Raw genomic sequence first — 27,695 nt, forward strand, 5'->3', positions numbered from 1 at the left:
ACAATATCCATTTTGTGCACTTTAGACTTTTTTCAGCCAGCCAGTTCTGGCTAACTATACTTGGCTGTATGAGTTAGATAATGACGAGATATTCTAGTGAGATTGGTCATAAAAGTCATATAATATTATTTGGAACACTATTAGGAAGTGTGCAGACTAATTTGTCAAATCCACCCTGGCCTTTAGGCTGCAAACCTTCAAGTCCAAAGTAGTTGTAAAAGGAGAAAGTACATCTTTATCTGCATATTGTGAAGTTCAGATAAATTCAGTTAAGGTCTGTTCAATTCTGTTTGAAATATACTAGGGACATACAAACACACACAGGAAAGATATTTAAAATGTCTGTACATTTATACAATTAAAGGCATACAAAACTGTACATTGTTAATGCTTCCAACACACAGTGGATTTGTTTCTTCTACAGTAACAAATACAATCCTCATTCAGTCTATGAAGCATTAAGCATAACAAATATTCTACATCCAAACACAATACTATTTCTTGTACACACTGAATAAGTACTTCTTTACATTATGCAAATCTGACCAAATATATGCAAAATAGTCCATATATAAAAACAGACATGCAAAACAAACCGCTACAAAAATCGGCCAACTAAAAGTTTGTTGCCAAAAATCGGCTACCATTGCACACACATATGCTTGTGTCTACCCTTTTTCAAAGCTTCTCGTATTGTGTGGACCTGCAAGGAAATGTGCAGAACACTGTGATATTGCAATACAAACCTGAACACAGATAAACATATATGAAGAAATACAAAAGCAGTAACTGCAATTACTGAGTCTAGTGAGTTTCTTTTTACAAGATGAATCTGTTAACCTTTTTGTCACCATGTTTTGTGTATTTTTTATTATAGGGAAACAAATTCTAGTGGATGAAAAAGATTACTATTCTAAGATTATGTAAAAGTGATTTATTGAGTGGTGCATGAACCACACTAAATGTAAACAACACCATTTCATTACCAGAAAAATCTTCCTGAAAAATCCTTAATGTTTTCTGAACAATCTTTTGCTAACTCACAGGATAACCATGACTCAATAAAGGCCACATAAAAGATGTATTTTGAAAAATGATTTCCTTTTTTCTTCGCCAATAACACGTTATTGTCCATTCAGAACCTATGTTCTGTGCACACTGTCATGCTATGAAAAAGCACTCAAGTACATTTCCTCTCGTTGGCAATTCAAGTGATTTCAATCCCGACTGGGACTCCACTGTTTACATGTGTTTCAGTCATATATGTTTTCCAGTCAGGAAGAAGAGCGGTCGGTCCTCCTTGGCGTTGGCAGTCTGGAATTCATCACTGAGCCTGAACCTCCACTCCTCCTCCAGCTCCAGCCTGCCCACCGTCTGCCTCAAAGAGCTACGGTCTGCGCTGATGACACACAGCGTCGCACCTACAGCGAGGCACACAGAAGGGAGGGGGATAGAGACTTTAGCACATTTAGCCATTCAGAATGAGATCTGAGATTTCATATATAGCTTGCTCTGTACAGTACCATTATTAAAAAAGACTAATTGCAAATGCACCATCTGTAACACCTACAGCGGTATATTTTTTACATTGTCTGTATTTGGTCTGCCTTTGTACCTTTGAGGAAGGTGAACTTCTTGAGGAACACAGGAGTCACAAAGGAGTCAGCAAAACAGAGGAGAAGGCCACTGAACAGCAGCCCTGTGGTGCTGATGTTGACAGAGTGAGGTCTAGAACTCACAAAACACACCGTCACCTGCAGGATGCAAGAACAGTGACTTTTATAAGCTGTGTGTTGGAATTTATGGGTATATGAATCTATACTTTTGTTCAGAGGTTAATCATTTACCACAAATAAATAGACTGTGTGTGTGTGTGTGTGTGTGTGTGTGTGTGTATATGTGTATACCTCAGGTCCCAGGTTGAGATAACAGTCCACAGACAGTACAGGGTGTGTGTAGTTCTTGGTGCTGAGTGGAAACAGCTTCTGGCTGGTGTGTTGAAGGTATTTTTCCAGGAGGAGCTGAGCTGGTGTAGCCAGAAAAAGGTGCTTGCTGTCTGGGGCACAGATGTACTGCGAGGGCCCCACTGAGGTGGGAACATCCGTCGTCTGGAGAAATGTCAAACTTTTGCTTAATAATCTTTGTTGCCATGACGTTTTGAAAAAGGAAAAAATCTTTCATCAACTGTTACATGCCTACGAAGATTCATAGTTATATTGACTGCTTGAGTGCTAGTCCAAATTGTATCAGCTACCAAACATACTATAGCCTGTTTTTGAAGCCTGGAGCCAAACCAAGTGCATTGCCTCTAATGCTACTCACTTGAACAATAATCAGTAATTTAATGTGTTGTTTGTTTTGATTAATGATGGTCAAATACAATGTTGTATTGAATTTGACCATTGAATTGTTTTTGTGCAAAAAGATTATAATTTGTTCCTGTGTAGCTGCAAATGTGGCGTTATATGTGTATGTGTAACTATATTACTATACAAGTGAAGTAATAGTTATTAAGTATTCTTCAAATTTGTTTATTCTGCTTCGCTGAGTGATATGTGGTTGTGTTGTCATGTGTCTTCAGCATCTACCTTGGTCTTGATAATAAACGTTCTGTATCCTCCTATGGCGATTTGCTTCTTCATGACGCTGAAGCTGTTGAACCGGCAGATGAGCAGTCCAGCGCTGTGGAGCCTCAGGGTGAAGTCCACATCGTGACAAGTGAAGCGGTTCTGGTCGTACTGGACATTCTGGCTCCGATCGACATTGAGGAGAAGGAAGTCATGAAGGTGGCCTCTGGAGAAGGGCTCCCTTTGTTTATTACCTGGATGAAACAAAAATAAATGCAGCTTCTAATTTATTTCAGTCATAAAGCAGAAATGTTATGTTTACTCATTGTGATTTACAGAGTAGCTAAAACCTTCATTCGGACATTGAGGCTCTGTGTGGCTGGTTATCTGAGGCTGCACACTGCCTAATGGGGGTTTGTTTAAAGATCGGAGATATACAGTAGCTTGGAGCCAGACATGCTTTAAAATAATATCTGTAAAATCTTTAAGGTAAACAAGTAAACTGAAGAGATGAAGACATAACAACCTGTATCTGCCGTTAAGATTTGGGGCATATACAGCAAGTAGAATCTGCCCTGAATGTTTCAAGGCAACTTAATGAACACACATAGTAGCAGTTTATTATTTCGAAGTATCCGGTGCAGTCCAATACAATACAACAGCCTTGTGTTAGTGAAGCTTATAGCGTTACATTTTGTGCGTGTGATTACACTCTATGTAGTTTGTTCTATTATACTATGTAATTCATATAATTGATATGTTGTCCCTGGGAGCAACATGTATATTTTAAGCTAATTTGTATAGTAATTATAAGGACTGAAAAGCTGTCAAAACTGGTTCTTGACTTTTCAAGGTTTCTGACATCGTGACCCCTGACCTGTGAGTCCACGGCTGCTCCACTTCCTGATCCCGCATAGTCCGTAGTGGGCCAGGTCTGGGCAGGCCTCCATGTGTTGTAAGATGTGCTTTAGTGACACAGCGTGTTCCACTGGACCACTAACGACAGCAGGAAGCAAACAGTAGCTATGTTTAAACCGACTCATAACATGAATAAACATATAATTACTTCTAGTACAAGCAAAAGCTTTTTTGTCCAACACACTTATTCATATAAATAAAGTGCTTGTATGTACTTGCGTGCGTCGAGGTCCACTGCGTTCCACATAACACAGGAGTCATCAGCCAGGATGATGAAAGGCCAGACGTCACCTGCTGGCCCCCCTCCCTCCAAACGTCGACTGCGCTCCAGCTCCAAGTTGTGATACGAAAGCTCTTTAATCAGGAAGTGAGCAGCACCTGCAGAATAACAGGAACCGTTTATGAAGATGGTGGACTATGACAAAACAGTTGATATTGACTTTTCAGTACTGTATGTGTCAGTGTAACTGCTCCGGATACCAGTAATAGAAATCGATGAAATTAAGTAATCCCTACATGTCTACTTGTAGTAGCAGTAACATACCTATTCCGGCGCCGTTAAAGACAGTGGGCAGTACCAGCATAATGTGGTTGGGCCAGTACTTCTTATACACAGCCATCTCGTACTCTTTGACCACCAGGATATGCAGATGTGAGGCTCCATCCATAGCATGGTACAGGTTAAACAAACCATGCTCATGTCGACCGGTGGTTGGGGTGAAGATTGGACTCTTGATGCAGTCTGGGCTCTGGGGAACAAGAAGATAACATTTAAGTGACATTACATTAACGATGATGTGATGTGTTCAGATGTTTTCTGGCTGGTGTGCTGGTCAGAGGTTGTGATCAGAGTGCTTCACTAAATTTACAAAATACCATCTCAAACAGAAATCTGCTGTGCACATATCTTCATGAAAATAAATAGGGACCACTCGGCTACAGTAATCCATTTTACCACAAGGACAATTTTAGCTATAGTCTAGCCTGTAACACCACCTAGTGGAGCTCAAGGGTGTTGCACTGTGCTCAACACTGCAAATCACCATTTAAATGCAATGGCAATGTGCTGTGGTACATACTGTATGTACCTAGAAGGGATTAACTGAAACACAGCCTCTGATATCATTTCTAAACAGAAATGCATATTTCATAATATCAGTGTTCCTTTGCTAAGAAGGCTTAATAGGGATGCACATCACCTTTTATCTAGTTGTAGTTTTTGTATTATTATCATGTTCTCTATATTAAACTACTGATACCCTCACTTATAGTTGGGATCTACATCAGAAGTGTTTGTTGGGGAGTCGAAGCGCTTCCATGCCTTTTTGATGTTGTAATTGGGTGGGGGGGGGGGGGCAGGTTCTTTCCAAAACCGACAATGTGATATTCACACCCACGTCACGCAGTAATTGGCCAATTGTGTGGAGCTAAGGAAGTAAGATGTGTTTGAAGTTCTCTCTCTGGGTCTCCTTTTTCATTCATTACGCAACACCATCATGACTGTCTCCCAGGAGACACTGTCTGAAAATGTGCTCCGTTACCTCACCTCTCTCTATAACAACCAGCTTTTCAAGCTGCCTTTGAGTGTGGCCGTTTGGAAAAGCTATTTACGAGCTAGATCTTTTCTTTTTTACTCTGTACATCAGCATCTGGCAAAAGGAAAGGCTAGTATTTGCTGTTAAGGTTTCACTAAGAAAGGACTCACCCAATCAGAGGTAAGAGGCAGCCGCATGCTCTCCAGCTGGCCTCCTGATTGGCTGAAGCTGAAGTAGTGCTCTTTAGACTTTGGGATGATGAAGTAAAGCTGAATCTCTTCCCCAAGCAGTAGATGGGTGAATGTGAAGGCATGCAGTGTTGACTCATACATCTATACAATATAAGATTAGAGAGGACATACATTATCAGATTATATCAGCTACATTTAATTTAATAAAGTATACATAATTATTATTATTACTTAACATTTCAAAAGCAGTGTGTGATTTTCAGTTATCACACTTGTTGGGTTGTGCTGACCTGGTATCTGGGGTTGAAGCCCAAGTACTGATGACACTGTTCACAGTGGTGGTATGTGTTGTACGCCGCATATTTGGACAGCTTGATCCGAGATGTCCGCCTACGTAGGTACACATCCTCCTGGCGCACATGGTTTCCTTGGAAAGACAACAGGAGCAAAGAAAGATTAGGACAGCACAATATACAGTTAACGTCTGAGGATTTGTTCTTACAAGCAACACACATTAAGAGAAGATGAATGCTCTGTGAATATAGTTTTGGTTGTGTAAAGAAGATTTTGACTGTGTGTTTTCGGACTGTGCCTACCCTCAGCACTGGGTTTGTATCCAGCATTATAGACAGAGCTGATGTCATCATATTTGGGGTCATGGATGGTATAGTCAAAGGGCATCGTCCTCACAATGTCTGGGTTGGGCCAGGAAGCATTGGGTGGGTGGTACAGAACCCCCTCTGCCTGTGCACCTAAATAAACACATTTACAAGCGTTACAGCTAACAGGAGTTCACAGCATGGTGTATAATGAAGATTTGAATCAGTTCTTGACATATCTGACAAAATCCTAGATTTTCATCATATAATCTTAGCAGCAATAACAGCAAAACATTTAAAAATGTCGGGGAAACAGTACAAAATATAGAAATATTAAAGTTGTTTAGAAGGCCTAGTCTACATATTTTACGTAATGTAGTTAAGAAATTGTGGCTACTGTTGCAAATAAACTGACTGTAGTTGATGTCTTCTTCATCGTAGATATCCACCTCCATCAGCCTGATCAGCATCCGAGACAGAATACCCAGGAAGTGCAGGTACGCTCCTGTCTTACCCACCTAACCATGGACAGAACAAAAGGAAATTAATATAAATATACAGCATAGCATGATCTTGAGTTTGAATAAAAGAAAGAAAGTATGGCAGAAAGTACCTGTGGGGGTCCACTGAGCAGCAGCCTGCGAGTGTGAAAGTTGTCACTTCGTCCTTCAGTGCGATTTTTGCTGTCCATGTGGTAGGAGCGGGGGACTGTCCACTGGCGGTAGTACAGTGACTGCTCTGTACACGTCATCATCTTACTCAGCAAGGGCCTACACACAAACGATATAGTTCTTAATTAAATTCCTCCTAGTAAGACTTTCAGTGTCTGATCTGTTCAGGACACTTTGAGTAAACTGTCTGGATGCACATAACTGTCTTTTGTTCACATTTGTGTCGTATGTTTAAACTACACATGTCCATTCTGGTTATAATGGAATAAGACAGGATTAACTAATTCAGCTAAGTCACCTCAAGCCTACTGTTCAGACTTTGATTCATAGTGATATGATACCTATTGAACCCTTACACCCTGTGTATGACATACTTTTAATTATCATTTTTTTCCTTCTTTTTTATTCCCTATGATTCGCTATCTTTGCACCTATATTATATGGTATTGAATTTTGTGAAGCACCTTGTAACTGTTTTTGAAAGGCACTATAGAAATAAAAATATTATTATTATAGCTTTTCTTTTCTAAACATTAATACACACTGAGCCACTGAACCAATCCACTATGATTTTACAGTTAAACAGTTAACAGTTAAATTAACCCTTTGGTGGTCCGCCTGCACTAAAGCAAATTTGTAAGATAAAAGTCTATTTTATTTTATATATTCAAATAAATAATGGTAACTTTGTGTTGTACTAGCAGTCCATGAAAGTTTTAAATAGTGTTCGTGTCCTATGGGCTGAATAGTGGCTGATAAATGGTTAGTCAGCTTTTATATCAATCAATCCATTTTTATTTGTCACATGAAATCATACGAGGTACAATTCCAGTGAAATGTTATCTCATCAGCTCCTTCAACTAGTGCATGATTCATCATAAAGAAGAATGTGGCTGTCAGATCGGCACACAGAAAAAGAGTCACCCGGTTGAATGGCACCGACACAATCCAACCAAGTCGCGGGCGAAAGGACACCACAGCTCCCAACATCCCGCTGGAAACCGACGCAGGCACGATAGCTACCCAACTCACCACATCATATCTCATATGATATGAGATATATATGATAAATACAAGGGGTGTACGATTCAGAAAATGTCACGATTCGATTCGATTCCGATTTTTCGATTCAATATCAATTTTCGATTTAAAAAAACGATTCACAGTATGTAAATGTAGTTACTTTTCCCATACATATATATATATATATATATATATATATATATATATATATATTTAGTACTACATTCATGTGGATTTTTTATTTAGTTTATTTAGTATCTTTTATTGTCTATATTATATATATATATATATATATATATATATATATATATATATATATATATATATTTTTTTAAATATGAATTGATTTTTGGAATTCTATGAATCGATTTTGAATCGGTAGAGCTTGAATCGCGATTGATTTTTTTGCACACCCCTAATAAATACCTCATATCTCATCACATCAGTCATATCTCATACTATATGTAGTGGTGTGAAAAGAAATGTGTTAGTTTTACCTGAAGCTGCTTGCCCATGCGACTGACATGTGTGGCAAGAATGAAGTACATCGTGGGAGACCGCTGCTGTCACTGGCTGTGATAATATCGTAGAGGGCACGAGAGAGGAGCACAGAAGGCGGGCGACTCACTCCCCGCGCCCAGGAGCAGCTCAGATGAGGGGAGGAGGCTCGCGGGGACAATGAGCCAGAGGAGGTGGATTTAGAGTGTTGGCGACGAGACTGGGTGTTGGGAAGCGGTTGAGGTTTAGGGTGGGGTATTTGCACCTGGGAGAGGGACTGGTGCTGGGGAAGCGTTTGAGTGTAAGGTTGGGAATTTGTTTGAGATAATGGATGGTTTTGACTCTGAATTTGGAGTTGTGGCTGTGGCTGGGAGATTGATTGGGCTTGGGAATAACTCAGCACTTGAGGTTGGTGTGATGTAGGTTGAGGATACGGAAAAGACTGAGATGGGGGCTGGGGTTGAAGTTGAGTCTGTGATTGTGAGGGAGGTTGTACGGTGTCCATGGTCCCTTTTTGGACATTTGGAGAGGTGGTGCTTTGGGCAGGGAAGGGATCTAAAGCTCCTCTGTCTGGGCATGACTGGAGCTGCTGGCTGCATGTCTTAGGGGAGTACCCTGGAAATGGAAGAAAGAAAAAGAGAGTAAGTATAGTAGTTAAGATATCCCTTAAAACAGCGAGTGAACATTTTACACATTTTAAAGAACTGTTCATATGCATCTCATCTCACCGTTCTCCTGTCCCTCCTCCTCCTCATTGTCAGTACTGCTAAGTTTCTCTGCGTCACTCTCCAGCAGGTCACTTCCTGGTCCGGGGTTGTGTGGGGGTCGTGACTCTGCTCTCACTAGATAAGCAGCTAGTCCTAGCTCTTGTTCGAGTGTGGTTCGCTGAAGGTAGGAGCAGCTTATCACTCTAAGATCACAATACTTCAATGACCTGTGAGCAGAATGAATTCACTGTTTAAACCCCAGATTGTATTTACTACAGCTTCTGTGGCTTTCCTGCAAGATACTATGGTATAACACTTTTTCATTAAGATTATTCTAATGTTGCTCCACATTAGAACTACTTTCGCTCATATAACACTTGGCAATGGAACTGCAGTACATTAGGGTTGGTAACAAAGGGTCAATGTTTTAGGTCAGAAGTCAGAGAGTTATGATCAGAACTCTGTGTGTACCTGGGCAGTGATTCTCCCAGCGGCTCAGCTCCTGACAGGATCAGGATGCAGGGAAGCGACTCCAGTTCCAGGTAGGTCTGAGGAACCCAGTCAGCATCCTGGATCTTCAGCCATGTCTGCAGAACACACACACAAACACAAGTACAGAAAAAATACAATTTTCACAGTCAGTCAGTGTATTTTTACTTCTCTAGTTGTAAGATCATCTGTCCATAGAATTATTTGCCTGTATTTCATCATATTGTGACCTACTCCCTCACCTTGATCTGATCAGTGAAGCTCTGTCCAATACTAAGAGCTTGGTTTGGATTCCCCACTATGATTTCAAAACTCTCATCCAGACCCAGCTGCCTCCTAACTCTGGACAGCCGTCGATGGGCCCATGCTGCCAGAGCCAAAGATGGGATCCGCAGCAGGACCATGTGGCCATGGTGGGCGGGACATTGCTGGGCAGCAGTGAGCAGTGATTGAACAATCTCTAGGGTCTCCACAGAGGTGTGTTTGTGGAGATTGTGGGAGCTGCTGATTTTGCTGGATGCAGCCATCAGAGCTACGCAGTAGTGTTGGATCAAAACCGTAGTCCGGATCACAGCACTGTGCAGTTTAGGGAATCTGGGAGAGAGAGAGAGAGAGAAAGAGAGAGAGACTGTAAAGGCTTCTTGCTCTATTTTTTGTGTAGGTCTGCAAGTAATTCAAACATGCTTATGAAGAGTAGGGTATTTGTGTGGATTAAGCATGTGTGTTTTGTGCTACCTTTCTTCCAGGGCAGATGCCATACTTTCAAAGGAGGAATCATAACGCAGCAGAGGCAGGTTGCTCCCTGAACGGGTCGACTCTAAAAGCTCTGACACACCAAAGTAGCGCGTCTTCTCATGATACAGGTCCACATCCTACACACACAAACACACAATGTGAATTATTTTCACTACTAGTGTTTGTTAAATACAGAATGTGTATCACACACAGCCTCCCATCTTACATTACTGAATGCAGAGGGCCAGTGGATCTCATTGTAGGGGCTGATGCGGGTATACTGTGTCTGCAGAGCGAAGGGGAAGGAGGTGACGTGGAGAATTAGGATGTTTGGAGCATCTCTGACCTCACGGGAGTTTAACAGCTGGTCCACCAGAGCCGAATCACTGTTTGAGCTACTGTGGGATGCACTGAATGAGAGAAAGAGACAATGACAGAGACTCAGAGAAAGAGAAAACACACTAGATTGCTTTGTTGATGCGCTTCTTGTACCAGGTTGTTGAGTTGATGGAACAATAACAACACAGTAATCATTCTGCACGACTTCTGATCTCTTTCTCATTTTCTCTTTCACACACACCAAACACACCTGTTAATGTCCCAGTGGGCGTGGTCATGGACCAGGATGTAGAGTGTGGAGGAGTTGCTTTGTGCTTCCTGGATGAGGCTATCAATTCGTGCCTGAGCGTTCTGATCCATCTTGACCACATAACGCTCAGCCTCCCGTTGAGACAAACACTCCTGGTCTAAACTCCCAAGCTCCTGAAGGACACCTGAGACACGTAGCCAAAGAGAAAGAGGGTCAACATAAAAACATCTTGTCTCTCCTTTATGAAGACAAGAATGAATAAAAACAACTGCTGAGAAAAGAGTTGTAACTAACCAGAGCTCCAGAGGTGGAGAACGGTCTGCTGAAATGTTACCTCGGACGGCGGGACCAGAATGAGGAAGCTGACCCTGTCAAAGGAGCCAAGATCCAGGTTCTGTGTGCTGGAGTCTGCTATGGCACAAACATGGGACAGTAGCTTCCTGGCCACTGCCAGCTGAATGGGACGAACCTTACGCCACTCTATGGAGTATTCTACACACATACAAAGACAAATCCATATCATCATACTTAATCAAGGATTTATTTTAAATTGATTGTCCTGGTATTAGCTGTGCACATTTGCTGGCAAAAGGAGGAAGGGACATCAAATACATGCAGATGTAATCTCTGACTATTCGTGTTTTACAGTGAATCAAATGGGTCCCAGGGAAAAGTTGCATCAGCAATTAGTCAAAAGGCAAATTGCAGAGAACAGTTTGTCATCCCATCACACTACGGTGAGGAAAGAAAATGCATTCCATATATATTGTCCCCCCCCCAAACCTGTCTGTGTCTCACCTGAACAGGTGTCTTTGGGACTTGAAGCTCTCTCTTTAGGGCTGGGCGAGTCTTTTGAACACTGTGTGTGTGGATCCTTTGGACTGTTTGTGTCTTTGGGACTGTATGTGGTTTTAAGACTCCTCTCTTCAGCGGATTCCTGACTACTGGATAAGGGAGATGGCTCGTTGCTGTCCACAGTGGCACTATCCAACAGGGAATCCAAATCCCCATCTGAGAAACAGAAAGGCACACCTTATGGTGGTGAATTGTGACTAAAACACACATTAATATGCATGCACTGCACACACAAAGGTGCATGTAAAAAAGGCAGACGCACCTTGTCCGAGGGAATTGCAGTAGTGGATGAGTTCCTGGGCAACACCAGTGGAGAGCTGGTGGTTGATTTCTTTCAGACCCTCATTGGGGGAGTACATACTCTCTGCCAAGGCACGACACTGGTGTTTACCTGCAACACACACACACACACACATACACACACACACACACACACACACACACACACACACACACACACACACACACACACACACACACAAACACAATGAGTTAAAATCTGCTTTATTCTTTCCGTTTAATTCTCTGGACAACTTAACATTTACACATTCACATGCGTATGAAAACACAACACCCACCTGTGACGACCACACAGGACTGTGTTTCCTGTCCCGGTGCAGTGAAAATAATGACCACGTAGTTGGTGTTTTCAAGCCGTCCTTCCATTAACCTGCTGAACGTTTGCTGGAGGCCTTGAGCCAAAGATCCAATCTTCTCCTCTAACACCACCACGCCCTCTCCACAGGATGACGCAGCCAGCTGAGCGAGCCAAGGAAGCTGGCTGGGGGTCAGGGGTTGTTGGCTCTGGGGAGGTAAGGAGAAATGCTGGGGGAGCCCAGGCAGGGTGGATGGGGCCTGGAGACAGATTAGAAAAGGATGAGCAATTTGTTCATTCATTCAGTCTTACTTAGTCTTGTCATGACGATTTGTTTCTGTAATATACAGCATGAAGAGGACAGCATATTTAGCTTGACGTAAAGGGAGACAGAGTAACGCTTTGTGTGGTGTTAAAAGGCAGGAATTGGGAATGTGTACAGTCTTACATAAATATGTGTTTCCTATTTTGAATTTTGAATTTTCAGTTTTTTGACAATAGGACACTTCTCAGATGTCTCACCTCTATGCCATAGTGCCTCCCTTGGGTGGCTGGTGTTTGAGGCTGCTGGTACTGTCTGATCTCACTGAGGTGAGACTCCCTCCACGACCTCATGAATATCTGTTCCAAGTCCTCTATTAGGGGCACCTGGTCAGGGCCTTGGATAAATAAAGGGCAGAGACAAAAAAAGTAAGTGTGGCAAAGAAGAATTCAAAAGACCTTTGAGTAGCTTTATGGAATATGTTTTGAGTTTGGGGAATAACAAAAGCCAGAGTCAGAAGACTAAAGCTTGATTCATTCAGAACTGTCTGCCTCTTAGTGGCCATTATGAGACACAGCAATGACATCATGAAATGTCAATCACTTGCCTCCTCTCTGCAGTCTGACTGAACAGTGATAATAGCCTTTATTCTAGAAAAAGGTTTTAAACTGACCTAGCTGAACAAGATAGTAGACTGTGAGTAGAATCTGCATCTCAGTTGACAATGGCTGAATTGGTGATGGTCCATAGTGCTGGTAGACTCTGGGGAGTGTCTGGGAGCTCAAATAACAACTCTGAAGCAGAGAACTGACGAGCACTTCATTGACATTTCCAGTCAGCTGAGGGAGTGGGCCATGACCTGTATTAATGAGAGGTAAACAGATGAACACAGTGAGGAGGCTGAGAATAACTTGTACTTGGGGCTGTGGCTCAGGCGGTGGATTTGGCCATTAACCATAGGCCAATCCCCTTCTTCCCCTTTTCACAAGGGACAATTGTCCATGAGCAATATACAAAATTGCTCCCGATGTACATCGATAGGCCTATGTTAGATTTTATTTTGCTGTTTGTGTTTCTCTAAGTTACAATAAAAAAGTCTTACACTGCAACAAACCCAAATGGAGACCAGTCATTTTACAGGATCGAGTGGTGGGAAAATGCAGTTCTATCTACTCCCAAGGGAGAGAGGGGTGATAGTAGAGATAAAAATATATGATTGGAAGCCCAAGGAGCAGCTAAAGTGGAGAAAAAGACGAGAGCTGACACGATGGGTGGTTGGTGAGGTGCAGGGCAGATAGGTGATAAATACAAAGTGAAAACGGAAATAAAATAAAAGGATGAAAGTTCATACACAGGATATAGGAAGTGGTTGAGGGCATAGAAGATGGAGATGTGGATGAGTTGACAGGTGATACAAAGGGTTGAAAAGGTTAGAAGGGGAGGGCAAATAGGCCAGGAAACAGCCTCAGGAGTTGGCTGACCTCTAACCTGAGAGGAGTGGCGAGCTAAACTAGCCATCTGCTGGGTGGTTACGGAAAATCTCACCGGTTCACATGCTTGAGAAAGTCCAGCACTGACAACTGATTGGAACATGTTAACCAAACACAATTATACAATTGGTTGACTGACCTTTAAAGATGACAGGTTGCAGTCTGCAGGTGTGTAGCAGCTCATCAGGGATTGTTACAGACAGCACTGCCGGAGAAAGTGGGGTTAAGGACCCCTGTGATGAACTCAGCGGGGCTGCTGTCTCTGGAAAAAGGACGGAAACATATTTCAATTTACATATACAAACACTACAAGCCACACAAAACATAATTTCCCCATATATTCTTCTTTTATCTTTTCGTCAATATGTTTTCTTTTTACCTGTTCTGACTCCATTTGTGATGACAGCGGACACCGATAATGTTGATAAGGCTGATGAAGATGGTGGTGTCTTCAAAGTGCTCTCTGTCAGACTGTTGGCAGATGACTCAGGCGACCAGCCCTTGTGCCTCTTTTTTGGAGGTCCAGCATTTGCATGGGACCCTGCAGGATAAAGAAAAAGATTACATAGCGTATTAGCGTTTTTAAATTTACAATCTAAATTTAAAAGAATTTAAAGCTGCAGTGGGTAGAAAGCAAAAACATGCAAGTCAGCAGCTCTACCTGCCCATCTCTGTCGCATTGGCATATGCATGTGCAGAACAGCCAATAGGAATGCTTTCTCTTTCTCTGAAATGACCTGAGATTGGCCAAAGCCTCCCGCCAGGGCTAGATTATCTAAAGCCTGAAAAAAAGTCTAGTTTTGTCTCAGACCACTTGAATTCCAATATGCTGAAAGATCATTATACCATTTTTGCCCAACAATGCCAAAAATAAACTGCCACAGATTTAAATACATTTAAAAAATATTGTCATTGGTAAATATAGTAATATATATTGTTTTCTTATTTTACAATTATTCTGCTTTGTACCAGCTATGGGATCTTGTTGTTGCTCATAAGTTGCTGCTCCTGCTTTAATATTTGTCACTGCAATTTCATTTGTTGAGTTGATATATTTCCACTATTTTCAGTGTTACATTTTTTTTACAATACAGTTTGCTTTAGGAATGATTTCCTGTATAGCAGAAAAGTCACTTTTCTAATTCTAATAACCCACAAATAAATAAAGCATACACTAAATCATGTTTTAGGATGGACTTCTGTTGAAACAGTAACGTAAAGTCGTATTTTAGTCAAACATTAATCTTTCTTTTCCTCTTTCTTGCAACCTCTGTTGAAATGCAGTAATAGAGACACATAAAAGGTCCACTTGTTAAAAGGGCCATGAAAAAAACATTGACAGGAAGGAAGCTTTTCATTCAGCAAGAAAGCAGGAAATAAGAAGGAGACAGAGAAGGAATTTTATAACCCTAGTTAATAGAGGTGACAGACAGAGGGAGAGGGAGGGAGAGAGACAGAAAGACAAAGGACAACCCATAACACACAATGCAGCTGCCTGGCTCCTGTATAGCAGGGGTGTTATAACACACACACACACACACACACACACACACACACACACAGTTTGGGCTGGTGGTGGTAGGAGCGCTCCTTTTCAGAGGTGTGAAGACACCCAGGGGAGGGGTATAATAACAACAGACACAATCTGACCACGTTTACATGCACACAAGAAGCCAGATAATGGTTAGAAATCAGACAATTATGCTATACATACTGTAAGATGAGCTACAATAGTCAGATCTTTAAAGGTATATTATGCAGTATACCTTACTAAAAAACAATGTATAGACTAATACAAAAGTAATCCCTCTCAATCATCACTTATGAGCCAATAGAAGTGTGTGGGGTGTGTGTGTATCTGCAGAGACCTTACCCTCTGCCTGTTTGTCTGTGTTTGGGACGTTTATGGGCGTTTTGGGCCCCATATTATTGTGTAACCCCCAGTCAATAACAGCGTGCAGGTTATGCAGCCCGTTCTCATTCGCAGGTACCGTGAGGCCCCTCGGCGTTTCATAGCGACACACAAGTTTAAGGATGAAGCTTTGCATTCACACAAAACACGGCAATGTGTCTTCTTCCTGCGGATGTGTGGGTGTGTTTTATTGTGCTTTAGAACGTAACCGCCATGAAACAATAAACAATCAAATTTTAACCCTCTGATTTACTGCTTTGTTCGGTGCTCCCTCCGTTCATTCACTCTCTTGCTCGATCACTGCTGCGTTCTCTCTGGCTTGTTGAGCCGGGGAGGAGGGGCCAACAAACAGTAAGTCATACCTCCTTCTACCTTTATACCCCAATGTACATGCAGTTAGTTGATGTGATCAGATTTCATCAACAACCATATTAGTTCGGGCATATAGTATTGTACGTTAATATTGAGGAATTTATTTTGTGTTTAAATCTTCTTATTCACAGCATTTATGTTTATCAAATAGATCTTATGTCCTTGATATATACACATCCTTCTGGATATTAACTGGATTATAGAGCTGAAGTTATCAGTGTGCACAATCTGTACCTGTAGCTGAGGGTCTCCCAAGCCTTGACTGATGTAAAGGTGGATGGGCGATGGAGGGAACAGCATGGTTGCCATTTGTCAGCGAGTGGGGGGCATCAATTATTTGTGGCAGACCACTCGGGTCCACATTTGATTCTGCTGTTTACAGATAGACGAAAATGAATCAATAGTATTAATGACCGTAACTTTGAATGAAAAACATTTCTGTGATTATTACATATTGCCTTCTCTCCACTAGTTTAAGTGAGATACGGGTGTCTGTCAACAACTGTTTGCACTGCCATTAATGTTTAGTGATCTCATGGTAAAATTAGAGTATGTAGTCTGAAACAGTAAAATACTTCTTTGGGCCTGAGAACACAAACAAATAACCAAGACAACAGAACAATTTTCAACGAGAACATTGATATCAACGTTGCATTTTTGGATTTGGTATTCACATTTCTGTGTGTTTGTGTGTGTTACCTGTGTAGCTGCCAGGTGTGTGTGATGAGTGTTTCAGTGCCATGTTTGGTGGTTGTTCAGCTGATATTGCATGGCCTTCTGAGAGGCTGGACCCCATCTGTCTCATCCTGCCATCTGAAACACACACAGACACAAGAACTATGTTATTTCTTATCCAGGGAGACAGAAACATTTCAGTAGCTAGGTAATTGCAATAACGTATTTGTTGTGCGTGCCTGTGTGGGCACACTTTGGAGTAATAACAGAGGCCTTTCAAAAAGTAAGTTTACCAAACTCTTAAGCTTCACTCTTTCCCTCCAGGAGTAAAGAATTAAGAACCAAGCAGAAACAACAGGATAAGGTTAGAAACATTGAGAGAACTTGATATCCACAGGGTTAGTGTCCTTGCTCACAGGCGTTTTCACCAGATGGTGCCCATTCAAACCATTTTAATTTGATGGGTTACCTCCAGACTGTGGCCTCTGTGTATACTCTGTAGTCTCACCTTTCCCCTGACCTTAAGGTCCTACCTGTCCATCTGGTCAGACCCATACACTCATTGTTTGTTTTGTCAGATTTTTAGACATTTTTATGACTATACAAGACCTAAACTAAAGATAAAGGCCTCTAACCAAATGCATGACTTGTGATTGTGCTTATAACTCTCACTTGCTTATAACTCTACTGCTGAGCCATCAGTGCGTCCCAGAAGGGACAGTACTACTTTAAAGTTATTGTCCGTAAGATTTTCATATAGTTAATTGTCTGTTAAGTTTCTATCTATCAAAGAGTGAGTTAAAACAATGGTGATTGAGCATATGACCCACTGATGAACGCGCTTGTATTTGCTGCTTTGTCAAGTAATAGGATCTGAGTGTCTGTGGTGACTTTCACACCCTAAATTCAAGTGCGTGCACAGTTAGTGATGCTTTTTACATCAGTCAGCAGGGGTTGGTCTCTCCCCGTCTGCCCCATGGATGTATTAAGAGGTGGAGCTTGTAAGTGCCGGTTATGCTGCGTTCCATTGTACTCAGTAATTGGGAACTATGGAAATATGCTAATACATTAATCTGGCCGGGCTCCTACATTTATTTACTGCTGACAGAGAAAGATGACAGTTCAACTTCGAGTCCAAAGTAAAATGAACAAAATTCTAAACTCTGGTCTGTCGTCCATGTAATGAACCACCCTCTCTCCACGAAGTCGCTTTTCGGGACGAACATTCAGGAAATGACCGCCAGGGTGCAAACCACCCAAAGCCTCAGAGCAGCTGGGCTCTCATGTCCGCCTGTAGCAGCAGCAGTCAGGGCGCTGCCAGTGGGTTTGGCAGCTCCACTAGCCTGCGGAGAGCTTTGGGGATCATCGTCACCTGCCATCCCAGACCTGCTCACCCATTCCCACCTCGGGCTTCAGGGCGGCTTGTGCCGTGCCTTCGGGAGAAGGCAGCACCACCAACAACAACCCCCTTTTTATATCAATAAAGGGCGTACATTTTGTATGGGCTTCCCCATTCCCCATTGGTTAACACTGTTAACCACGTTGTGTCAGCTAATACTGTTAGCAGTGCACTTGGGTCGGAGGGGACGTTTGGCCCTTTCCCTTCTGGGTGAGGCGAATAAGGGGAAAGCGGTGCATGCTGCCCGCTCTTCCTTGGCCTCTACTTCATCAGCTAAGGTTTATATCACATTCTGCCTCAGTGGCAATTAGGGTGTTTGTGTCACATAGGTTAGATGCCCGCTGCCGCTTGGCTAAGTGCACTAACTTTGCGGTAAACAGTGCTGGAAAACATCACGCCGCCCCGATAGCCTCGGTGAGTAATTCCAATAGCTGCATTAGCACTGTTGACTGTGTTAGCATGGTTAGCCACGTAAGGTTGCTGCTGCCTCCCCAGCTCTATCATCTCCACGGCTGTGCGTGTCCCTACACGGCTGTTATCTTCATGGATGTATTAGCTCTTAGCTCATCTTAGACTAAACTGCTATCTGTATGGACTGGAGCATGTGAAGGCATTGCGCAGGTGAGGCTGCAATCTACTGACGTCATTCAGTCGAGACTGTTTGTTTTTGAATGGAACTCTGGGAGATGAAGTCCCAGAGGCGCGCCTGCAATTACATCTTACCGCCAAAGCTGCCGCTAGAAACAACCTAACTTAAATCGTACGGACTACAACTTTAAATGTAAACATTCAAAGAAAAAAATCCAAAACCCCAAAAAATTTGTGTTTGGTTCCACCTTTCGAATCCAAAAATGACTCCAGTTGCTCCAATGAAACACATGTATCCATCTCTTACCGTGTCCCCGCCAGCAGATGGGAGCTCCTTTGACCAGCACGCCCTGGTTGTTTCGGTGCAGATGGTACTTCAAGTGCTTCTGTTTCTTGGGCTGGGTGCTGAGCTTCAGATTAATGTGGTTGGAGAACTCTGTGAAATAGCGAAAGCCTTTCTCTCCACAGCCTATACAGTTCCCTGAGAAGCCTGGATAGAGCACACATACAGAAAATGTACGATTACAATAGGCTGCATTTTATGTTCCTACAGTCACACATGTCATCAACTTAAAGGAATATTTATTAGTTATGAGTATAAGGAGGGATAGTATCTAACTATAAAGTAGGGAATCTATAGCCATTTTCACATATTAACTCTGGACAATATCTGAGGAATTACATCCCGACATAGTCCAGAATTTCCCTTTTACACATGTAGCACACAACATGAGATTGTTCGTGTTAGATGGGTTCTCACTGGAAATAATCTGTTTGATTTAGACAAAGGGTGGTGCTGGCTAGACCGTGCAGCAGACTGAATTACACTGCGTCATGGAGACGTTCATAATTTCGTCATAAACAACTGAGTCTCTTGCCGTTCCTTGAATTTGATGATGTTGACGTGGGCCCTTACAGACAGAGGTTCATGTATCTCATCATCGCTCCAGCGACATTTTTGTTGACCCTATTTCTTTACCCTTGTAAGTTTGTTTTCTTCCGGTTTTGAGCGAGTGGAATTAACCTCATCAACATGCCCACTCACTAGCTGCACATTTTCACACAGACACGTTCAATATTAAAAACTTTGATTAACTGCACGGGCGGAGTTTCAGGGCTCTGCGGGCAGACTGACTGGGGCACCTCTTCAGCTGGCTGTCTTCTTGGATGAGCGAGTCTCGAGTAAGCCGAAAGCAGCAATTCAACAGGCCAAGCAATTGACCGGTTCCAAACATGCCCATTTTCAATGGGCACTGCTATAGTTTTTTTTAAATTTGGAGAGAGCCTGGGTTGCTGCTGTTGCTGTACTTAAAGCACAGACACAAGATGGATCTCACTCTTGGAAAAAAAAGCAAATAAAGGTATTTCTGTAACTATTCCTATAAAAGAAAATATACATTTTGAGAGTTTTTCACTTTTTAGCAAACAGTGATGATATTTTCCTGTTTCTCTGTGAGTCTCCTTCCTCACCCAGCAGTGCGTTGTGACCCCGTTCATCTGGCAGAAAGCAGCGGTCCATGGCACACACCAGCAGGGACTCAGGGAGGGAGGGGGACTTCACCCCAACCAACATGAACCCAGGGGGCACATCCAAGGGATCTGATGCCAGCGAGGACAGACGCAGGTCCCTGCCTGCCTGACAGAAGCCTGTGGGGAGGAAAAGACAGGATAGGACAGTTTCACAAAATGATCTGGTAGCTTTTCTTTGACTTTTAGATTACTGTGTCTCATTGTAGCATAAATAAGAAGAGCAATGATATACACTATGTAAACAGCTGGTCTGGATATTTTTCTGCTACTTATTCACCTTTTATTTGTTGTCATTGAGATTTCTAGTAGAGGCAAATTAACTTTTCTCTTCCCAACTACACCACGACCAACCACACTCACAAAACTGACACTTGCAAATAGTGTGACTGTATATCCAGCAGAATGCACCCATTCCTCATTTGCATGATCCTTCCGTAAACCTACAACACATGCATAAATGAGGTGAACACTGATTAAATGCAAGATGTATCGGGAAGTATGTACAGGGAAAGTGCAGTTTCAGGTTAGTGTGCTTGTTTTGAAAATCTCCTCGTGCCAGTTGTGACTGTAATGCAGTAAAAATTATTTGTAAATGTGGCCCTGTGTGTGATTTGAGTTTTTTTCAGAAGTTGTGTATGTGTACAAACCATCCGTGGTGCAGCATCCCTCAGGTGGGGGCTTCATCTGATAGGGTATTGGGGGGCTGTTAGACTCTGAGCCATCTTCATCGTCTTCATCATCATTCTCTGTACGACCTGGTGGGGATATACACAAAAAAACATTTTTAATGGTGAACAAGAGTGACAAGCAGATGCAGATGCAAAAGAGATGTCATAATTCAAATTGAGGAAATAAACTCTTTTGCTGAACTTGTTATCACATCTTCTCCATTGCATCCATGCAACCCACCATCATGTGCCAATGGCTGCTCTGACTCGAGGTATAGCTGTGAGAAGACAGGTCGAGGCACTACTGTGTTCGACCTCAGCGACGCCTCAATGGAGTTATGGAGGACCTCCTCAAAGCGCGTGGTCCGCAGCTGGCCTGCATAGGAGTTCCCCATTGGTGTCCTGCAAAACCACAGTCACCTTGTGTTGGACATTCAAAAGGTATTTGTCAGCTCACAGTAAATTGATTTTGTTTGCAATAACTATTTGCTTGTCCAGTTCAACTTTTACTGCACTGTAAGTCAAGCGTTGCTACTTGTCAGGTACTCTAAATACAGACTTACCAGCCATTCCATCATATTGTATGATTTTGTATTAAACGTAAAGTAGTGTCCGTTTCAGCTTTAGAAACAAACAGGAAAAACAGATTTTGTCATAGTGATCTGGCCAACAAGGTCCTTTAGAGAAAGAAAAAGATCATAAAAGAAAGAACTATGACAATAAAAAGTCTCTGTATGTGATAAAACACAGAATACAGTGAAAGTTAAAGCCTTCTGACAATGAGAATACATGCAGTGCTTAATATTGTCAAGTCTAAGACACACACACACACACACACACACACACACACACACACACACACACACACACTCATAGACATATCCACATTATGCACTGACGAGCACTAACACTGAAATCCACTGAAAGCACATCTACTCACATGGAAACACACAAAGGCCTACACACATATAATCAGTGGATGGCATCTGTCCAGACAGCATGCCATAAAATCAGCTGAACTGACAGAGTCAGGACACCCTGACCTAGATGCTACACTGTTTTTCTACTTTCTCTCTCTCTCTGCATCCCTCTCTCTCTCTCTGGTTTTCTCTCTGATTCACCTCTCTCATCTGCTCAACAACAGACGAGAAACACTCCAATAAAGAAATTCTATGCATGTACTTTTTCAAAATGTGTACTAAACACTGTTGTTGTAATTGTTTAGGTTTAACATATCACCATAAATACATTTGCTTTAGATTATTTGATCCTATTTATTTATCTCATTTTCACATTAAAAGTCATGTAAAAATGATTACAACTGTGTATGTATTTTTCAAAGTGAATGTGTTCAAGTTATTGTATTAGTTTTAGTAAAGTTTAGTAATTTTACATTCTTATTGTTCTTAAAAAGTTTGTTAAAGAACAATAGAAACTGAAGCATTTTTTAACATTTTAGAACAATGAACTTAGTAAAAGAAGTGCTGTATTATTTGTTTGCAAGACACGTCATACACTACTGATGGAATTTAGATAATGTGTGTGGAGTCATGCATGTCACTGTTGCCATCCTCATCTTGAAAATTACAATAATAGATTTTAAGTACATAAGATCCTGAATTAACATGTAATTTATACTGACTAACCAATGTGTTGGTAAAAAAAAAACTGGGTCTGTGAGGAGGGGAATAACTAGGCCGGATCGTAAACACCAACTTAATCCCCTTTATCTAAACCTGTGACTGCACATATGCTGGCTGCCACACACACACACAAAATAAGCTACATATGACTGACTGACAAACCTGGTAGCATGAGACTCACTGACAAGTCAGCAACCTGCAGGTCATCTTACTGTAATGAAAAGACAAGCCTGTCAGATTACAGACTTAAAAGTGATGCATTGCTTTACAAAACAATGCATTGCATCTCTTGACAGCAAAAACATTTCATATTTGCCATTGAATTTAAACTTTATTTGTAGCTTGGGTCACCATGCTTTAGCAGGAAACATTTAAAAAGAAGCCAATGGTCCTTAAATCAATTTTCAACAACAAAAATGAATCTTCATGTTTCAGCTTTCTACATGGCCCCACGTTTGTATGCCTTCTTATTGTGCTCTACCCCCACATCCCACTGTGCAATAAGGTGAGACAAACCCAGAATGAAAAAGTAAAACAATCGCAGCACCACGGTTTTAGTTTGGAAATCAACCTGAAAATATGAAAGTATAATTATTATTATTATTTATAACTTGTGAACAAAATTACATATACTGCATTTTTGATAGTAATAACACACCCTTAGGTAATTTACTTTTGGACTGATCTCTGCCAAAAAGTCTCTACACAGCTATATATGCTACTAGCTACAGTACGCTGGTGGAGATTTTCTCTAGACCTCTGCCCTTTATCAAATAAAGTTCCACATGTTGATGTAAACAAGCCAAGTCCTGAGAATGTGCTCTCAGCTTTACATTCTCCTCTTGAGATTCATGTTGGAGATGGACACGCAGCCAAACACACTCTCTCTCTCACTCACACACACACACACACACACACACACACACACACACCTCACCAGCCACCTTCTGCTTCCACACTTTCATATGTAAAGACACAGTGCAGGCTTTTAATGCCTTGCACCACTTTGTAGAAAGACAGAGGACGGAAGACAAAAAAGCCCTGTCATAACACAGCCGGCACTGAGAGGAAGTAATCACACCTTCTACCAAAGAGCAGACTGATCTTTTTACAACCAGAGGAAGCGGAGACAGGGAGGAGATAAAAGCAGAGAGGTGTATTCCACCTTTTATTGAATCTTGACTAAAATCCTAAACTACTGACCAACTGTTAACCAAATAACCAAGTACTGTAAGTCTAAATCTAAAGCCATTTAATATGTTTTTATTGCATGGTTACTATTGCTCTACCTTACAGAGGTAAGCCTTAAACAACAAATAATAATAATTTGGCTCTTTTTCTTGTCTTGGGTAGACTTTTCTGCCAAATATTAATTTGGATCAATATCATGTAACATCAAAGAGAGAACTTCTGCAGGTACTGAAAAAGGTGTGTCCACTATAATTGTAAACAATTTGCTTTAAAATCTAAGGGCTGCAAGGAAGCACACAAAGAGACCTAGTGCTGTGCATTTGTATTGTTCAGTCAAAATGTCCATTTTAATCTGTAGCTGCACATGTACTCTTCCAGTGTTATACAGATCCGGAATCCTTTATTAAGGACTATCTGTTCATAACAAACCCAAAAGACCCGTAGCACATAAAAGTTGGCATGTAGCAGAGATGACAGAAATAAGCTGAATGTAAAACTTTAAATGAAGCTTTGTTAATCTGTTCTCCTCCCATCTGTCTCCCCCTCCTTCCTCTGTCCCTGACATGGAAGTGGGAGATCCTTTCATCTCCCCCCTACTTTTCTTCTCTGCCTGTCTTTCTTTCACCCTGGGCAGAGAGACACTATTGTGGTGTTTTATGACCCCTTGGACCCCCTTCCCACCACCACTACACTCAAACACACAACCTCACACATAAACCTGTAGTTAGGATCCCTTTAAACTATCAGCTCCATGCAATCCAAAGACAATACTACCACTCCAAAGTTTTTTTCTCAAGTATTCAGCACTTTTAAAGAGTTCTTACGAAAATATGTTTTTTAGGATATTACTGATTCTCTGTCAAATTAATGTAGCGGATCTAAAAAAAAAAGAACTTACTAAGAAAGACATCTATCATTCTTAACCTGCTATGAATGACGGTAATTTTGGACACGATGAAGTAAAAATGTATCTTATTGTATGCTACCAAGGATTTTTATATTAAGAAAATGTTAGAAAGATATTTGATGTACTGGTTACTGCCCCTGCAAATTTGTCAGGACTATACATTATGTCCTAGTTAGCTCCTTGCTAATACATGCAAACCCAAATATATACGCTCTCTGCTTTGAGGGTAGGGATGTATTCGTTTGAGGGATATCTCATGGCCGCAAGGCCAAAGGTGAATCCAAATAACAATGTTTAAGTAAGACTTTGATGTGGCCTATACTTCTAAAACACACGTATGAGAATGCACACACACACACACACACACACACACACACACACACACACACATACTCACCCACACACACGCTCTCCCATGGACTCAGGCTCAGTGGACACAAAGGGCTTGTACTGAGGGGTGAAAGGTCATCCTGGGAGAGGTCAGATAAGAACCCCAGGCTCTTTCTCTGTTGGCTAGGCCCACATACCAGTCGTACACACACACAAACAAATGAAGCATCCCTGCTATTCTTTCTTTCTGTTAAGCCTGACAAGTAGGGTTTGGTCTCCAACCTCCACCATTGCACCTTTAAATAGCTGATCATATTACACAGTCACACACACAACCAAAGACATTCACAGTTAAGGGAATGCATTCCTTCAAATATGCATAACAATATGTGTACACACTATCAACAGAAACTGTACTTCAGTGGTAATGTTTTTGTGCGTGTGTGTGAGAGAGATAAGGCAGAGGAATGTTGAGCAGTGTCAGCTGGTCAGTGCAGCATCTCTTTCAGCCTTGAGCAGTAGAATTAAAAGAGAAAAAAAAAAAACGTCCAGCTTTGCAGATGGTCTGTGATCACTGACCCACAGCCAAAAACATATGCAAAGCAATTTCAGTTGTACACACACACACATACACAAACACACAGACACACACACACACAAGCGAACCCTCAGATGGGCTCATCACTGACCGGTGACCCACATCAAATGCACTCATTCACAGTTTGCTCAACAGACACTGAATTGACGGCCAGCTAGCCAACTGGCCAACTGTTCAGCCAGCCATTCAACTATACATCTACATACTCATCCATATACTGAACTGGTCAGCCACTCAGCTAACCTGTCAACTGAATTTCCAATCACTACCCTCCAGGCACCCTCATACTAATCATTTACAAACAATGTTTTATTTCTAAACATGCATTTACAATGTCAATTTATCCAGCATGCTATACTGGAAAACACTGTCAGCTTTGAGCTACGGTGAGACTATACAACATACTGTACAGATATGCTGTATTTCTGTCTTCTGCAGCACACTGACATGGTGTGCCTACATATTTACAGTATACTATCTGCTAGAGGTAGTGTAAAGAAAATAGCTGTAAGGCACCACAAAGCTCTAACTTACTGAATATGCAATGCCTGCTCTGCCTGTTGCTTCTCTATGTTGCTCCACGTCCTTGAGCAGTTTTTTTTCTTCTGCTCTCTCTATCTTAGCATAACTCCCGGGGAACTTGTGTTATCTACAGGCATGGAAATCTGGCTGAAAGTGTAGCTTACATTTCAGCTGCAAGAGCTATCACAAACTTAAACTTAAATAAAAAGTAATGACCCACGCAAACACTGTCACTTTGCACACATACACTGTATTATTTTTATCCAGTGTTAATTATTTTTATAAGCTATTGTATGTCTACTGTGCGAGTTTTGTTTTTGCACTGTATGTTGAGGCTACGCCTAAGACGATTTTCTGTCATGACAGACAATAAAGTCTTCTGAATCTGAACTGGATAGACAAGTGAATTTTCACACATCCAACTCAGCATCAAATGTTATGAGCAGCATCAGGAGTCAGTACAATCTTAATGCACTAACAAACTGCAGCAACTCTACTTTCTCTATGTTTTTCTTCAAGTTTTAATCACAAAACTGATTTATTTAACGGCCATAACACCAGGACCAATATGACAAAATAAAACAATAGTTAATGATTTATTAGAGAAATGTTTAAAAAAAATATCCTATTATGACACATTTAGAGCACACCAGTATATCTGTTGAAACAACAAAACATGTTTTGTTGTTGAAGAGAGGTATAAAGGTATCTATAAGCACTCACTTGCTTTAGTACATTGTAGTGTTACATAAGGGCAATTTCCCCGAAATAACTGTAACATTTTCTATTAAACGATTTTGTGGCAGCCAAAATTGCTTGACCAAAATACATTTTTGGAAAACATGAAATTAATTCATGAGATGCATTTGGAATATGAGTTAAGCATTATGTAAAATGGCTATATTACAACATAACAGATAGAGAAAAAAAAGACCAGGTACACTATGCATGACATGGAGGAACCATCTATTGTTACTGGAAAAGTCATTAGTGTAGCCTAGCATGTTACCCGTTTATGATAAGTTAAAAAGGGTTTGAGGAAGTACAGTAGTTTTCAGGATATAACTTTAGCCACGGAAAGAAAAATGGGGGACATTTTGTGGATGAAACGGGTTTACAGTTAAATCCCAAAACTCCATATACACAGGGAACTGTCCTTTTAAGCTTGATGACGATAAAGATAAACATGAACAAAGTGTGAAAACGGACCACAGCTTTTCCAGCAAAACAGCTCCCCAGTTTAAACTTCTTCTGAAACATTGTTAATATTGTTACCATTGATTATTTCTTTTTTCCTAACAGCATCAGCAACAACTGAGCATGGTGGTCTTGCTTCATCAAGAAGACAAGGTAACGTGCTCTACCTGCAGAAAACACTACGGTAAAAACACAAAATTCGAAAACAACTGCTGATAGAACTTACCTTTACAATCCAGCTGGAGAAGCACAGAAACTATTCTTCATGAAAAGACAGAAAGTTGATCCAACGTTCTGTCACCATGACTCCGACCGGCGCGAGACTGGACTGGGTGTAGTGCGTGTCATCACCTCTGATCTTAGCGAGAGAGGGTCCCTCCCCCTCTTCCTGCACAAAAATGGTATGGTCCAAGAGTCGGGTAACTCTGCTTTACCACTG

At 41.5% G+C, this 27,695-nt stretch overlaps 1 protein-coding gene across 2 annotated transcripts; it reads right to left on the bottom strand.

Annotated features, from left to right (window-relative positions):
• Positions 1-209: 209 nt before the first annotated feature.
• Positions 210-27,695, bottom strand: greb1 (growth regulating estrogen receptor binding 1). 2 transcript variants are annotated; one of them, XM_031314404.2, is made up of 35 exons: positions 27,483-27,618; positions 22,674-22,722; positions 21,110-21,270; positions 20,848-20,955; positions 20,141-20,317; positions 18,978-19,160; positions 16,708-16,821; positions 16,243-16,380; positions 14,104-14,265; positions 13,864-13,986; positions 12,908-13,093; positions 12,495-12,631; positions 11,956-12,232; positions 11,640-11,768; positions 11,321-11,533; positions 10,817-11,014; positions 10,523-10,706; positions 10,160-10,343; positions 9,934-10,070; positions 9,441-9,792; positions 9,181-9,296; positions 8,731-8,936; positions 8,002-8,617; positions 6,424-6,580; positions 6,226-6,328; positions 5,808-5,963; positions 5,502-5,638; positions 5,191-5,352; positions 4,030-4,234; positions 3,701-3,863; positions 3,445-3,563; positions 2,589-2,821; positions 1,908-2,108; positions 1,616-1,754; positions 210-1,421 (listed from the first exon to the last, which is right to left on the bottom strand). In XM_031314404.2, the coding sequence occupies exons 3-35, from the start codon at positions 21,261-21,263 to the stop codon at positions 1,258-1,260; spliced, it is 6,033 nt and encodes a 2,010-aa protein (XP_031170264.1). In that variant the 5' UTR covers positions 21,264-21,270; positions 22,674-22,722; positions 27,483-27,618; the 3' UTR covers positions 210-1,257. The 2 variants fall into 2 exon arrangements, with proteins under 2 accessions (XP_031170264.1, XP_031170265.1); XM_031314405.2 differs by lacking the exon at positions 22,674-22,722 and having other exon boundaries at positions 27,483-27,695.

The sequence above is a fragment of the Sander lucioperca genome, chromosome 3 (genome assembly GCF_008315115.2).
Source record: "Sander lucioperca isolate FBNREF2018 chromosome 3, SLUC_FBN_1.2, whole genome shotgun sequence".
In the NCBI taxonomy this organism is placed as follows: domain Eukaryota; kingdom Metazoa; phylum Chordata; class Actinopteri; order Perciformes; family Percidae; genus Sander; species Sander lucioperca.